At 41.0% G+C, this 16,036-nt stretch overlaps 1 protein-coding gene across 1 annotated transcript in view; it reads right to left on the minus strand.

The window, feature by feature from the left end:
• Positions 1-3,248: 3,248 nt before the first annotated feature.
• Positions 3,249-16,036, minus strand: part of Cnga1 (cyclic nucleotide gated channel subunit alpha 1) — a 38,376-nt gene continuing 25,588 nt past the window's right edge. Inside the window, exons 3-9 of the mRNA XM_028864271.2 lie at positions 15,876-15,974; positions 14,413-14,475; positions 10,760-10,801; positions 10,545-10,655; positions 9,151-9,258; positions 7,810-7,916; positions 3,249-5,073 (exon numbers count right to left, since the gene is read on the minus strand). Coding sequence (XP_028720104.1) covers positions 3,671-5,073; positions 7,810-7,916; positions 9,151-9,258; positions 10,545-10,655; positions 10,760-10,801; positions 14,413-14,475; positions 15,876-15,974 — 1,933 coding nt within the window. The 3' untranslated portion in view covers positions 3,249-3,670. The remainder of the gene's footprint in view (positions 5,074-7,809; positions 7,917-9,150; positions 9,259-10,544; positions 10,656-10,759; positions 10,802-14,412; positions 14,476-15,875; positions 15,975-16,036) is intronic.

Below are 16,036 nucleotides of genomic sequence, written 5' to 3' on the forward strand. Positions count from 1 at the left end.
GCAGTCCAAGGTAAACATCGGCTTGAGATTGGAGTTATCTCTAGGCCAGATAAGGCTCAAAGCATCCTTTTCACCCTGATGTTGACAGTGCTTCTCAGGAGCCAGACCTAAGCAAGGAGGGCAGCCCTCATGCCTATCCTACCACATGAAGAAGAGGAGGAGGAGGAGGATGGGGAAGAAGAGGAGTAGAAGGAGGAAGAGAATAAGGAGGTGTTGTGGAATATTTAACTGTGTAAAGATGTGCTACATTTGTTTATGTTGTGGAATATTACTTTGACTGTGTAAAGGCGTGTTACAATTATTTATGCTGCATTTGTTTAGTTATGTAAAGATGTGTTGCATTTGTTCACCTTGCCTGCCTAAGACTTGATTGATCTAATAAAAAGCTGACTGGCCAATAGATAGGCAGGACAGGGATAGGTGGGGCTGGCAGGCTGAGAGAATAAATAGAAGGAATATAGGCTCGGGAGAGAGATAGTGAAGAAAATGGGGGAAAAAAGAAAGGGAGACACTCGAGGCCACACAGACAGACACAGAAGAAGCAGAAAAAGTAGGACATGCAGAAAGAAAAGGTTAAAAAGCCCCAAGGATTCACCTTGATTTTTTCAAATATCTTAAGTTATATTTTCTTTTTCAGAGCTGCTTCTTATTTGGGGCTACTTTTTTTTTTAATTGAGGCGTAATTCATAAAAGAGTATATTGTTTTGATGAGACTTTTTACAACTGTGGCTGGATGTCTTTCTTTAGTCTTCCAAGAAGGGCCATTTTACTTTTTTAGAGTTACTTTTAAAAGTCATGAGGTCAACAACTTGGACTACTATGCATGTAAGTGCTAATGCAAATTAAAGCCCAAGTTGACCTCCAGCAGCAGTTCATTCTATGTTGACAGTGAGAGAACACTTTGCCTGTTAGGATACTGTTACTCGTGGACTGAAATGCTGAAGAAACCCCTCCCCCTATTTTGTTTTTTTGCAAAAATCAAGGTATATTCTAGGGTTTCCTGGTTGACCTCAACAGATAAACTGAGATGATAGTCTTAGTTCAGAAATGATCTGAATGTAGATTTACAGTCTACGTGTACAGCTGGCTAAGTGAGATCGCTTTCACAGTTCTGCATGTATCCCATCGGCTCCCCATTAGTCACTGAACTCTTAAAACTGGTACTGTAACATTATCACAATGTTTTGCGCCAATTTTATAAACTTTACAGTGTAATATGTGTTCCTTTTCTGAGGCAAACCAAAGATATTTCTCAAGGTTCTACTGCTATCAGCAGCGTTGATGGAGGATTTTTTATACATTTGTAATAGATAGAAATAAACCAGAAAAAAAGAAGAAAAAAAAAGTGGTGGAGGAAAAGGTGAACACTGCAAGAATACTCAAAAGGGCTGAGAGTTGCAAATGCCAAGAATGGTTTTGCATAGTAAATGGAATAGAACAGCTCTGAACTATAGCTTACTTTTTTCCTGGTTTGGTCTGACAGAATGATTGAATGCTTTTGTACAAAAATCAGAGCCTTAAAAACAAGGATTTGGTGAGATTGTAAAATGGTGTGCCACTTTGGCAAAACAGTTTGGTGGTTGGTCAAAATGCAAAACATTGTTACTCTGTTACTCAACAATTCTACCCTTAGGAATATATCCTCAAACTACTGAAAATGTGCACCTATGAAACATGTACATGAAGGTTTACAGCAGTGTGTTGCTAATAGTAAAAAAGTTAAAACAACTCAAATAGCTATCAAATACTGGAGAGAAATAAAATGTGGCTTATTTAAAAAAAAAAAAAAAGCCCCAAGGCAAAGGTAGATAAAGAGAAACAGGTTAACTTAAGTTAAGGAGGAGGAGGAGAGGAACGGTAATGACTTGTTTCAGATAGAAACCTGGTTACACATACTACACACATAGGATGTACCTACTTGAGGACCAAGACATTTCCTCTCTTGTGAAGACACATGTGCTGGCTGATACTGAAGGCGTAAGCAAAATTAGAAGGGAAATGTAGGACTGAAAAGATATAGTGTACAGGTGAAAAGATTGGCTCTTCTTCCTCCTCCTCCTCCTCCTCCTCCTCCTCCTCCTCCTCCTCCTTCTCCCTCTCACCTCCCCTCTATAATGCTAGCAATAGAACCCAGGCCTTATATTCACTAAACAAGCACCCTGCCCCTGAGTTAAAGCCTTAGTATTCTGCATTTCGAAGAAGCTTCTTACTGGCACATAGAACATTCAGGTCTCATTTTCTGATGTGATACTTGCCCTAGTTAATCATCCAACAGCATCGCACTTGTCCTTTTTTCTTACTTAGTCAGACAGAAAAGGAAGTGTGCCCGCATTCCTGCTGAGCTGCACCCGGCCTGGCTCCAGAGAGCAGCACCTGGCCCTAATCCATCTTTTGTATAGCAGACACCTTTTGTTTCCCTTGTTGCCCTCTACGTGAATCCTGTCTTGGAGTTTCCCAAGGATACAAAGGCCTATGCAAAACTTGATTCAGGAAACCTGGAAAACCGTGGTACCTTGGCATTGCATAATTGGGAACCCCTTTCAGGTTGTTTTGAGTATATGGAAATTAACAGGTTAAACTGTATCAGAGAGAAATAAAACTGCCCTAGGCGAAGGGATAGCGCTTCAGTCCTTTGAGACTGGACCCCCCTGCAGCCATGATAGGCTAAATTCATTCCTAAAATGCCTCTGTGTCTTCGTTCCACAGACCTGCATGAACCCACACTCTCATATAGCGACCACACAGCTACAAGGAAGATAACAGTCATTGTCAAGTCTTAATACTCTGAGAACTGCTTCAATGTAACCTTAAAAGATTCCTACATCAAAAAAAAAAAAAAAAAAAAAAAAAAAAAAGCCGGGCGGTGGTGGCGCACGCCTTTAATCCCAGCACTCGGGAGGCAGAGCCAGGCGGATCTCTGTGAGTTCGAGGCCAGCCTGGGCTACCAAGTGAGTTCCAGGAAAGGCGCAAAGCTACCCAGAGAAACCCTGTCTCGAAAAACCAAAAAAAAAAAAAAAAAAAAAAGATTCATACATCTCTACATCATCTTGTGATGTCAATAAACATTGCAATACTCGTGTGCATATATATTGCCTTGTCATAAAATCTGATTTACCATGCTTCTATCTGTAAGAAGTTTCCCTCAACCACCCTCCCAGACTTACATTACCACAAAGGCGAGTATCCTTAAAGTGGCCTGAAGCTCTGCAAGGTATGATTAGTCACCCAATATATCACATTTACTCCGGTTTTGTAAATCAGTTTCACTTTATTGCATCCTAATTCTTCATAAAACTCTATCTCAAACACAGTGTACACAGTTACACTGAATACATGTGACTCCTCAACAATGCAAGAGGGTTGAGGGTGAGAGATACTGGTTCAATTTTACAAAAATTATTACAGAAAAGGTACATCTGTGGGAAAAATACCAGATCCTGACACAGACATGGTAATCAGTTCATGTCCTTGCACATTACCCATTGTGAAAATCCCAGGAGTAGACGATTCTTTAACTGTAGTACTGCACAATGGATTTATGTCATCCACCACACACATTTTCCCAATAGGAAATTTTTTCAGATGAATCTTTTTTCTTCTGGTGTTTAGTCTCTGGTCAAGTGCTCAAGAAGATTCTGAGATGTGCATGTTTCTGCTGATGTCCAGCTTTTCACTCTGTGGGCTCGCTTTCTCCTCCGGGTTCCTCAAGAGCTGAAAATTCTGTTTCGATAAGTGGTTTTAGAAATTTCTCGACCTTGGTTAGCCTTTGCTTGAGTTTCTGCTGCATGGACTCGTATTCAGCCAAGATGCGGGCAAATCGTGTTTGCAGGAGGTCAACGGACCCCTCCATTCGCGTCACCTTCTCTTCCAGGTCTTTAGGGTCACTGCCCAAATTCGCAATGTTTATATCCAGTAGACCGTCTTTCATTAAGATCTGCCTCCCTTTCTCCTCCAGCATAGTTTTGGCATCCGGGTACTCCGTAAGAGCTTCCATGAGGTCATCCTTTGAGAGGCAGAACAGGTCAGAGTACCCAATGCTTTTAATGTTGGCTGTTCTTCGGTTTCCAGCCTTGCTGCCTTTGATATTCAGGATGCTGATCTCGCCGAAGTAGCTGCCGTCACTTAACACCACAAACTGTGTGATTCCGTCATCTGCCACCACAGCAAGTTTGCCTTCTTTGATGATGTACATCTCTCGCCCAATGTCCCCTTTCTTGCATATGTAATCCCCAGGACTGTACACCTGAGGCTGGAGTTTCAACACCAGCTCCACCAGTAGACCAGCTTCACAGTCGGCAAAGATGCGAACCTTTTTTAGCGTGTCTAAGTGAACGTTGATGGCGATTTCTGCCCTTAGTTTGTCAGGTAGGTATCTCAAGACTTCTTTCTCATCCACTGTTTTTTTGTTGGTCCACAGGTAGTCAAACCATTTAATAACCCTCTTTTCCATATCTTTGCTCACATTTCGGAAATTCATGTATTGTTTGATAGCATCGACTCTTGACTGAAATTCTGCCCGGGCTGCATTCATATTGGAAATCATGGAACCTATGTTACCGACGATGGTGGCAAAGATTAAGACTCCAATTAAGAAGTCAACCACCACAAAGACGTACTCGGAATCCAGCACAGGAGGTGGAGTCTCACCAATGGTTGTCAAGGTCAGTGTAGACCAATAAAGGCTGTAGACATACTTTCTAGCCAAACGGCCAAACTCAGGATCATTAACATCAGGGTAGACCCATGTGTCATTCCCAAACCCAATAGCCTTCGAGATGGAGTAGTACACACAGGCATTCCAGTGGATAATAATGACAATGTACATGACGAGGTTTGAGATCCTGAAGATGTTGGGATAGTTGGTCCTCGTCTCTGTCCGCTGGAAGAACTCAAACATGCGCGAGATCCTTAACAGCCGGTTTAACCTAATCTCTGGGTAGTTCCACCCCATCTTGAAATACAGCAGATCTGTTGGTACCACTGACAGAACATCAAGTTTAAACTGCAAGTTTTCTTTGTACTTCTCTATGAGTTTCTGCTTGTCTTTCACCAGCAATCCCTGTTCCAGATAACCTGCAATAAAGAGAGAAAAGCCAGGCTGTTTCTGCTAGTTACACCACTGGGATTTTTTCTATAGTAACTCTTAATCAGCTTCGTTTAGGGCAACATCAGACTACTTTTCAATAAATATATCTTAGTTATACAATAACCCCTAAGATCAAACCTACATGTGGTTATAGAAGAGTCTGTTGTAGAAATAGAAAGATGATACTTTTGTTTTTTAAGATGTATTTATTATGTATACAGTGAGTGTTCAGCCTGCATGCCAGAAGAGGGCACCAGATCTCATTACAGATGGTTGTGAGCCACCATGTGGTTGCTGGGAATTGAACTCAAGACAACTAGAAGAACAGCCAGTGCTCTTAACCTCTGAGCCATCTCTCCAGCCCCGAAAGATGATACTTTTTAGTGTAAAAGTAATATAGAGATAGATAGGTAAGTAGGTAGATAGATAGAGTGATTGATTAATTGATTGACTGATATCTGATTTTACCCACCCAGGTAAAGTCACTTCTCTGATGAATTGCATTCATATTCTGCAGTACTATTGTAAGGTACACATTTGGTTCCTGTCCTCAATTTCTGGCACACCACTATTAAAGTCCTTATGGTTTCCTGAGAAACCAAAGTGCTGGCTGTATCTTTTGTTATGATATTTGGTCTTGGCCTTAGCTCCTGACACACAACTCCAGAGTGCTTTGAAGTCCTTGGGTGGTAAGAATGTCTTTGTTCTATGAGGCAACTCTTGGTAGGCTACTATATGGGGCTGGTCACCAAAAATATATGTTTACAAGCTTGACATTTTCAACCTCCATCCCTGCTTCTTCTTCCAGGAGAAGAGGTGCTGGAGAGGAACTTAATATTCTGTTACCACTATATGACAAAACCTTCCATAAAAACCATCGATTTTGGTGATGAGAGAACAGATGTAGGGTGTTAGAAGGATGTCATAACCCAATTCCATGAGGACAAAAGCTCCAGCTCTCAAGCCCTTCCACATTTGTGCTCTATACCTCTGCATCTGTCTTTCATCTATACCTTTTATCACATCCTTTATTAATAGAATAAACTAACAAATGTGGGTTTTTTTGGTTCAGTGAGCCATGCTAGCAAATAGCTGATCATGAGGAGGGATTGTGGGAACCCTAATGTATAGTTATTTGATCAGAAACACAAGTTGGGTTGTGTGACTGACATCTGAAGTCAGGAAGAGCCTTATGAGACCCAGCCTGTGGGGTCTCACTAACTCTAGTTAGCTTTAGAACTGATTAAATTGTAGCTAGTGTTATAGATGCTTTATACTTCAGGCTACTCCTTGGCAGAATCCTAGGCCTGCTCTTGGAAGTGTGGGTACCTGCCCCCTTATCTCACTGTTTCGTGTCTTGCTTTTCACCTTCAGTGTGAAGTATAAATGTCTCTTCAGACTACATTTTAACTTCTTACTCTTGTCCCACAGACTGTCCTTAATTACCTAGGTTCTTCTCTTTTGTGCTGTTACTGTGGGCCTTGTGTTTTGAAGCCTTGTATGAGGAAGAGAGTTTTCTCTTCTCCTGTTGTGGCTACTAAGGCTGCAGGGAAGCTCTAGCAACTGAGCACTGCACTGACATTTAGGAGCAATGTAGTCAGACTTTCTCTGTCCTGTCAGCCAGCTCCCAAATGACCACACAGAGCCTTCTTCTTAATTATAAAATGTCAACCAATAGCTTAGGCTTATTACTGACTAGCTCTGACAACTTAAATGAACCTATTTTTAACCAATCTACATGTTGCCACATGACTCATGGCATTTATCTGTACTCTTGCATGTCTTGCTCTTTCTCCATCTGGCTGCCGACTCCGCCCTCCTTCTTCTTCCCAGAGTCCTCTCAGTCTGGCTCTCCTGCCTATACCTCCTCCTGCCTAGCTATTGACCATTTGGCTCTTTCTTAAGCCAATGAGAACAACACCTTTTTACAGTGTACAAAAAGATTATTCTACACTAGAGAAGGCTTTTAGTGATTCTCAGAGGCTTCTGTGCTATGTGTAATGGTAGCATTTACAGTGGGGAGCAGTGTAGAAATAATAAGCTTTACACCTTCTTACTAAACACACTGTAAGCAGAGAGGTAGTGGATGGTACTCCCTACTTAATGATATACCACCATGAACTACAAAGTTTCTATTTCCTATGAAATCTCCATTAAGACTCCTCTGGAAAACAATGACATTTTTCTTTGTGCCTTTTAAAGTATGTCCATGTAAGGCAGCAATTGCCCTTTACCTACAGAGACTGACTAAATATTTCTGTTCTTTATTCTTCTGCCTGGCATAAACCCAGTGCATAGAATAATGGAGGAAAACCACTAATCCACACTCAAAAGGTTACTGAGGGGGCTGGAGAGATGGCTCAGAGGACCTGAGTTCAATCCTCAGCACCCACATGGCAGCTCACAACAGTCTGTAACTCCAGGCCTAGGGGATCTGACACCATTTCTGGCCTTCTCAGGCACTTGTAAATGGTGCATAGACATACATGCAGGCAAAACACCCATATACATAAAATAAAATGAAGGTTAAAAAAATTAAGGTGGCCTAGCAACATCTTTCTAGATCAGCTGGAGTGACCTAAGCCAATGAGTACGAACATGTCACTCATGTTTTCAACTCAGGTTGTGAGTTTACCTTGAAGAATAGTTGGGTGTGGAAATTTCATTATATGGTAGAGATAAAAGCAAGAAATTTCAGAAGGCCCAAAGTAGAGCACACGTACCTGTCCTTGTTCGTACGAACATATCAACAAGGTAGACTATGTCTGATACATAATCAAAAATGAGCCAGTATTCTAGGTAATCAGACTGGAGTTCATCAAAACATGCTCTATAAAAGAAAGAAATGTATAAATAAAATGATATGGAGACTAATTGAAATAAAAGGCCCCTTTGTCTGTATTTTTTCATGATGAGACATTCAACACCTAAGGCTAGAAGGGTCTTTAGAACACATTTAGTCAATCACAGTTTTTCAAAATCCTTCCTTTCATGGTTCATTTCCTCACACTTCTGAATTCTATCATCTTTTCCATCAATCTAGTTGGGCTTATATAGATATCAGGTAAGAATTAACCATTGGGCACAGTTGCTCATGCCTTTAATACCAGCATTTGGGAAGCTGAGGAGGAGGATCTCTAAGTTTGAGGCCAGCCTGCTCTACAGAGAGAGTTCCAGGACAGCCAGAGCTACACAGAGAGACCCTGTCTCAAAAACCACCAACAACCTCAAAGAATAAATCATTTCAGCTGGGGAGATACTCCCATCAGTAAGGTGCTTGCTATGCAAGAATGAGGATCTGAATTCAATCCTCAGAATCCACGTTAACAACAGCAACATCCACAACAAAACAGACATGTTGGCATGTGCTTGTCATTCTACTCTGAGAGAGCAGATTGGAGCATCTCACTGTCCAGCCAACCTAGTCATATTGGCAAGTTCCAGGTCAGTGAGAGACCCTATCTCAAGATACAAGGCAGATAGCATCCTGAAGACACACAAGGCTGACTTATGGCCTCCACACATATATGCACAAATGTGCCTGTGCACCCTCAAACACACACCCCACATATATGCATAAAATAATAAATGGCAGCTTAAAGCTAAAGTCAAACCTCACTGGGTGCAACTCATTGACCACACTGTTTGTATTCCCTATCTGTACCCAAAAAGTTTCAGGAAAAATGTTCCTTCTCTTGAATAACTGAGATGTTTCTAAAAGAATACAAGCTCTTTCATTGTTTTCCATTATGGATAATATTTTTTTCTGATAGCCCAAGAAATATAGTTTCTCCCAAAGTCCAAATTCCATGATTAAACAATCAGAAGTTTGAAAGAATGCTTCTACCCCTCTTCCTATCCCCACCCCGTCCCAGGACTGTATGCCCAAGCACATTGTCAATCAATGACAACCTGACCATAGGGAAACACACTGAGAAGGATTCAGCCACTTTCCGTGACACATAGTGGAGAAAAGAAGTTTGCCCCAAAGCACCCTAGGTAAATGTATGTTGGCAGTAGACTTCTAAGTGTTTGGATATCCACAGAAAATAACATATGTAAACCTTGCAATAATCATCGTCCAGTTGTACATCACAGGTAAAGTGATGCAAAACAGCCAGTTGTAGTACGTGTTTCCTGAAGGATCAATAACCACAACCTCTTTCTTCTCCCTAGCAACAAGTAGAAATAAAGAGGAAAATTATTAAGAAACAAGTATATCAAATATAGTTATATCCATCAACCATGATTAATGTAAGAGAAGAAGGATCCCCTTGACTTAAAAAGATTAGCTCCATAATTACATTCATCATAAAAAAAAAAAAACTGGTTAGTTAGTGAGGGGTGAATAAACTGTGAAATCACCAGTCCTACATTGAACCATATGTTAGGGTTTTATGAAAGTTCTATATTTACTACAACGATGCGGTCAGTTCTACACCCCCACCACTGAGTGCAAGTAACAACATAAAATACTGGACACTAGATTTCCCAACAATCCTTTGTAAGGTTAAAAAGGTGATAGAATGGTGACTTTGCTGTCAATTCCCTTCCCTTCTCTGGAACCAAGTGACCATGAACTGCACTGTTTGGGGAAGGAGTGAAACTCAGTGACTCATCTGTAGAGAAACGTGGACCTGCAACACAATTTAGTATAGCACTCTCTCAGATGTTTTCAGGAATGGTCTTTGAGAGAGGCAGTAGAGGGCATAAAGAATAAAGGAATAAAGCACATGATCAAATAGACATTTTTGAAATGCTCTGGTACCAAGCCTATATCTTTGAAGGATTTTTTTTCCTTATACAAGCTTCAGCAACTTTCTGAACAGGCACGAATAACTGAATTATTTTTTGATAGGTTGCTTTGTATAAACAAGTTCAGAGAACAAGTTCTCTTTGATTAACTTTTTTTCTTTAAAAGTTTTGTAAATATGACTTTGCCTTACTCTTGTGAAAGTCTAGATTTCAGTGGTCTGCTTGAGAAGGAGTTCCTCAAGGGCCAGCGTTTGGAATGGACTTGCGCTGCTGTCAAAAGCATCGTGGCTTTGGGACACTTGTCAGACATTAGTGACTGCTCCAAATGTCAATGCGATTATCAAGTTTTTATTGTGGTCTTTACAGACTGATGAGCTCCTAGGTACCCAGCGACCATTAACCTGAATGTTTAGTGGCAAGTTTTTCCTCCGTGATGCTTTTGTGAGTGAGGATTTGCCAACACAGCAAAAATCCTTAATTAGAAAATTCATACTTGCTAATTTTAGGGAATCTAGAAGAAAGTTTCCAATCTCTTTTGATAACAACTTATATAAAATGTTTGTTCTTAAGTATTTAAGAACATTTGTCGTTCCCTGGGGCTCTTTCTAGAAAGCTTTTTCTATGCTTTGGGAAGTTTTACCTACGTCTAAAACCCATTACAAGTTTATGTCTGTTTTTAATGCCAGTAAAAAAAAATATTTACTCTTCTTTCTTATCTTTGCTTTTCTCCTCCTTCTTTTTCTTCTCTTTTTCCTTTTCCTTCTTCTTTTTCTTCTCTGGGTCCTTCTTAGTTTCATTTTTATCATCCGCCTTGCTGGAAAAGTTGTGGATGTATTGTTACCATATGCAAATAACACACAAGCAAAAAAAAAACAAAAACAAAAACATATAAGAACACTCATGCAAAGTATGCCTTACCTCTTCTTTTCCTTCTTCTTTTTCTTTTTTTCTTTTGGGTCCCTAAAGAAAAACAGCATCTGTCACACAGGCACATTACTCCACTCCATTTCTTTCTACTTTCCTCTCCACCGAGCAAGGATTCTCAGCCTTGCCGTCCAAGTCCTACCATGGCACTAAAAGGGAGGCCAAAATCAAACAGGCATCCAGGCACACCAACCGAACATGCCCAGGTTAACAGAAAACAAAAGCTGAAAAGGACAGAATAAGTAAATTATGTAAAAAAAAAAATTCATTTAAGAGCTAACAGTCTCTGAATGAGTATACTTCCAGACTTCTAATATATAAATGTAATTTTTTAAGCTTTTGATACTGTTCACATATATTCTTAAATTAAAATATCAAGAATCTCAAGAAAATGTCATGAATTCTTTTTCAAGGAAATCATCTTGCTGATAGCATTTTTTTTTTTGATGAGTAGTAAAAAGCTGTGTGGTCATTCAGTCAGGTCATGAAGTTGGACAGTAATCCAGACTATGATCAAGTAGGAGATGTGAGATGCGACATGAACCACAGGGAACAAGTAAGCTGCTGAGAAGGTGGATAAGCACACCCCTTATCACTTACCACCATCAGCACCCACCCTTCATGGCCTACCTATAGCTACATATGGTACTTTTTTTTATTTGTTTTTTGTTTTGTTTTGTTTTTGTTATTTGTTTTTTGTTTTTCGAGACAGGGTTTCCCAGTGTAGCTTTGCATCTTTCCTGGAACTCACTCTGTAGCCCAGGCTGGCCTCGAGCTCACAGAAATCCACCTGCCTCTGCCTCCCGAGTGCTGGGATTAAAGGCGTGCGCCACCACTGCCCAGCCCTATGGTGCTTTTTTAGGAGTAGCTGTTGGAGCATAGATCATGGATGGTTCGGGTTGGCAACCCCACGTAGGCTATGTCTAAACTATGAAACTATCTGCAGGTGGCCTTAAAACACAGTGGTGTGGTTAATCTCCCCAGTGACACAGCTTCAGGTGCCATTCAGTCACTCACTTTCTATGGAAAAAAAAAATATGGCTAACTTAAAAATACGTGAAGATTCACAAAGGCCTTAACTGGTTGGTTAAGGACCTACTTGGAAAAAAAAAAAAAAGAATGATCAGGCAGAGTAGATCTGGAGAAAGACTAATAAACTCATGGGCACAACATTTGAAATTTTTTGTATCCTATGTCAGAGAACAACCAAATAGACTGAATGATTCAGCTAGCTGATAAATCCAGCCTCCACTGTGGCATCACATGCAGCTTCCATGGCAACAAAAATAAGGGACATCTTTGGGCCCAATACATGGCCCCCTGCTCACTATGGCTGGTGTTGAAGCCTTTCAATTACAGAACATTTGATCATGTAGGTAACACTGCTATTATAATGTAACTCCCGTGCTTAGATCTCAAGAAAAGTAGTCACTGGATGGCAAATTAACTTCATTGGATCCTTGCCAACAGAGAAAGGACATCAAATATTTTGATACTAATTGATTTATATCGTGGTATATATTGCTTTTTGCCACAAACTTGACCAGTATCATTGTTTAGGGGTTTCTAAAGTATGACCCACTTACACAGAATACTATGCAGCATCACTTCAGGTCTACTTTATAGAAAAATAAATGTGGCATTGGATACTGTATTAGTTAGGGTTACTATTGCTTTGATGAAACACTATGACCAAAAGCAAGATAGGGAGAAAAGGGTTTATTTAGCTCACACTTCCACATCACTGTTCATCACCAAAGGAAGTCAAGACAGGAACTCAGGCAGGGCAGGAGCCTAGAGGCAGGAACTGATGCAGAAGCCATGGAGGGGTGCTGCTTACTGGCTTACTCATCATGGTTTGCTCAGCTTGCTTTCTTATAGAACCCAGGACCACCAACCCAGTAATGGCACCACCCACAATGGACTCAGCCCTCCCTCAACAATCACTAAATAAGAAAATACTCTACAGGCCAATCTTATGGAGGCATTTTCTCAACTGAGGCTCCCTCCTTTCCAGTGACTCCAGCTTGTGTCAAGTTGACATAAAATTAGCCAACACAGATACTGAATGTGGAATCCAATGGTGCTATCATATGCTGCTCCACTCAGAAGTGTCTCACATGTTACAAGTATGGAGCGAGCTTCAGAAGACACCACTGAAATGCTGCCATGGAGCGCAGATTCCTTGAAGATGAGTTACTATAGTCCAGGATACTGCATGCATGAGAAAAGAATGGTCATTAGGTGGTGCTCTACACCTATACATGAACAGAATGCACAGGCCTAGGAACCAAGGTACTTAATTAGGGGTACTTTACTTAGGGAAAGTACACTTCCCATCCCTGCACATCTAGGATTTGTGGTTCTAGAGGTCCTCATTTGACGAGAGAGCATCTATACTTCTGCCAAAGAGCACAGTTACAGTCCCATTAAACATTAATCTATGATTACTCCTGCCACTTTGGACTCCTCATTCCAAGAAACCAATTGGCGGAGAAGAATCACCAGACTGGAAAGTTTATGATGCTGATCATCAAAAGTAGATATGCTGCTGTTATGCAATGAAAAGGCAGGAAAGTATCTGACAAGCACATGCTCCATTAGGGTATCTTTTGGAATTCCCCAGCCCGTCTTTGATAATGAATGGACAAGTCTAGAAGCCACGTCCGAAGGAAGGCATGGGGACCAACGAAATGTCTGCATTTCCCTAGACTGGAGGAAGTTCTGCACAATGATGAGAAGGCTCTAGAGTGAGTAAAAGTAGATAAGGAGTTTCTGTGTAAACCTCAAAAGCATCTAAAGTTGTCAGAGAACTTTGTGCATCCCATTGACCTTCCTCTTACAAATTTCAACAGGACAAAAGAACATCCAGAACCCTGGGAGAGGGCAGCCCAATAATTTTCTATCTAAAAGAGTGCATCTAAGCAGGGCACAGATGGGCTGTGAGGCTAGTTCCGTAGGTTTCAGGTATTCATTCTCCACACAGCAAGACTTGCTCATTGACAACTCCGTTTCTCCTATCCCTTGGAAGGAAGGCTTGGAACAAGGAAACTACCATTTTAAAATTTATCTCCCAGCTTTCTAGGGCTGCTCTTATGAGATGACTGTGTGTGACTGCAGTTCTGTTACCTAAGTATGACACAAATTTGAAAGCACATCTGGGCACCAAACTCCCTAAGAGCAAATCTATTCTCTGAAATCAACATCTCCCTTTGCCCAATTAATTCTGCCATCCCTGACTCCCTTCTAGATGTCACTCCAAAGGGCACATCCCATAAATATCTGCACACAGACCTCTATCTCAGAGGCTGTCTCCTGAAGAATGCGACCCAAGGTCCATTGGCTCAGTGTTTCATGACTTTTGTCGTCTGTTCTGTCCTAAGAAAGGGCAGTTGCATACAACATAGACCTTTTGAAAAACATATTCAAGTAAATGAATAAGGTATACACATGTTACTTTTTAATAGGGAGCAGCTGCATTTTCCAGATATAAATTAGCAAACAGAAATGATAGAATGTCATCTCTATTAAATTAGTTCAAGCGTTGAATATTAGCTATATCTCAAAATCAGATGCTGGTAGTTGTCTTTTTGTTTTGTTTGTTTGTTTTCTTACTTGCTTTCATTTCCTTCCATAGCTGTACTTACTGGTCCTTGTTGCTGCTGTTGTTAACATTGAAAAGAGCCATAGTACCTGGCAAGTACTGCTCCCTGGAAAAGGAAAAACATACAGTGAGAACACAATGGCTACCATGCCCATAGTGAGCAAACTGCTTTAAAACACAAATAACTTACAGTTTTCTGCTCCCTTCATAACATCATCCAGATTACTATGTAAAAAATACAGAACTTCTGTGAAGCACAGCTTGCCAGAAACTAGTGCATTGAACCAACGTGGTTAGTAAATGACGACTGGTCAAGGTTCATACCAAAAATTAGTAACATCTTTGGCCTTGAGTGAACCAAGATGGATGACATTGTTTTCCACCAAAAGACCCCAGGTAGTCAGAGAAGATAGAAAGAGGGGGAACGAATACTTTAAAGAAATACAGTGAAAAACTATAGTTAGTCATAGGAAGACATAAAAAGAGGGGAAAAGATAACAAAGGGTAAAATACATTGTGTAGGATTGGAACTACTGATCCATACTATACCACACCCCTTCAACCTTGAATGGCTTCAGGGTCTGTCTTTGAACATGACTGCTATGGACATTCCCCTATAGACATTACATTTTTCTAATCTCACTCTATATTTCCTGGGAGTAGGCTCTACCAGGCATCACAGTTTAGAGAATGATAGCCCACCCTCTCATATGTAGTTGCTCCAGGACCCTGAAGGATGAATTCAAAAGAAGTAGGAAATCAAGGGAATGTGGAAAGCCAGACCCACCCAAGGCTTTCTAAGAGGCCCTCATGATAAGACAAAGGGAACTTTAGTTCTCTGGCATTGTCCAGGAACGGGCTTGGCAAGGCCAGTCTGAGACTGGAGCCAGTGCCTCAAAGGAGTCCAGATTGTGGTTTCTGAAGACCCAACTCTGCCCCTGGGTTGGATTATCAGTCCTGAGGCAGCTGTGTCTGAGGTATCCCATGTTCTCTTTGCCAACATTGTGTGACTTAGCTCTCTGCCGTCCTTGGCCATTTTCTTCCTGCAAATAGTACATATGATGTACTATTTAATAAACTTGCTTGGCATAAGTCATCAGCTTATGCAAGACCACCTAGTCCCAGTTATTGCTTTTGTCTTCTCTATTTCTCATCATTATATCTAATCCCAAGTCCTTCTATTCGACATCTAGCCATTCAGGACCCTTATTCCTGCAGGTTCAGGTTAAGGGAGGTAATGGGGCAAGTTTCCGAGGAACGGGCATTAGTCTTAGAGAACATGACGGGGCATATCTATGACTGGGACCCCTGTGGCCATGAATAATTAGACATCAGCAGTTTTCCAAGAGAGGGCAAAGGTAAAGAAATAGCAAGGTACTCATGAGATCTTACATAGTATCTCACTGACAAGAGCATTTGCCAAGCCACTCTGTAGAAGGAGCAGAAGGCTTTTCATTCAAATCATATTAAAAAGACACAGACTGGAGGGTAGATGACCCTGCTCACCTCTGGGATGGTCCTCGCCTTCTGTGTGAGCTGTTCCTAAAGAAAGAGTCCTCACTCTCGGCTTCAGACACAGAGGCATTGTCGTCATCAGAAAAGGAGCTGCCGTCCAAAGGGAAGCAGAGGTGAATAGGAGTCATGGTTTAAGCAGCTCAGAGGGGTGC

This window comes from Peromyscus leucopus, chromosome 10, assembly GCF_004664715.2.
Source record: "Peromyscus leucopus breed LL Stock chromosome 10, UCI_PerLeu_2.1, whole genome shotgun sequence".
NCBI lineage: Eukaryota > Metazoa > Chordata > Mammalia > Rodentia > Cricetidae > Peromyscus > Peromyscus leucopus.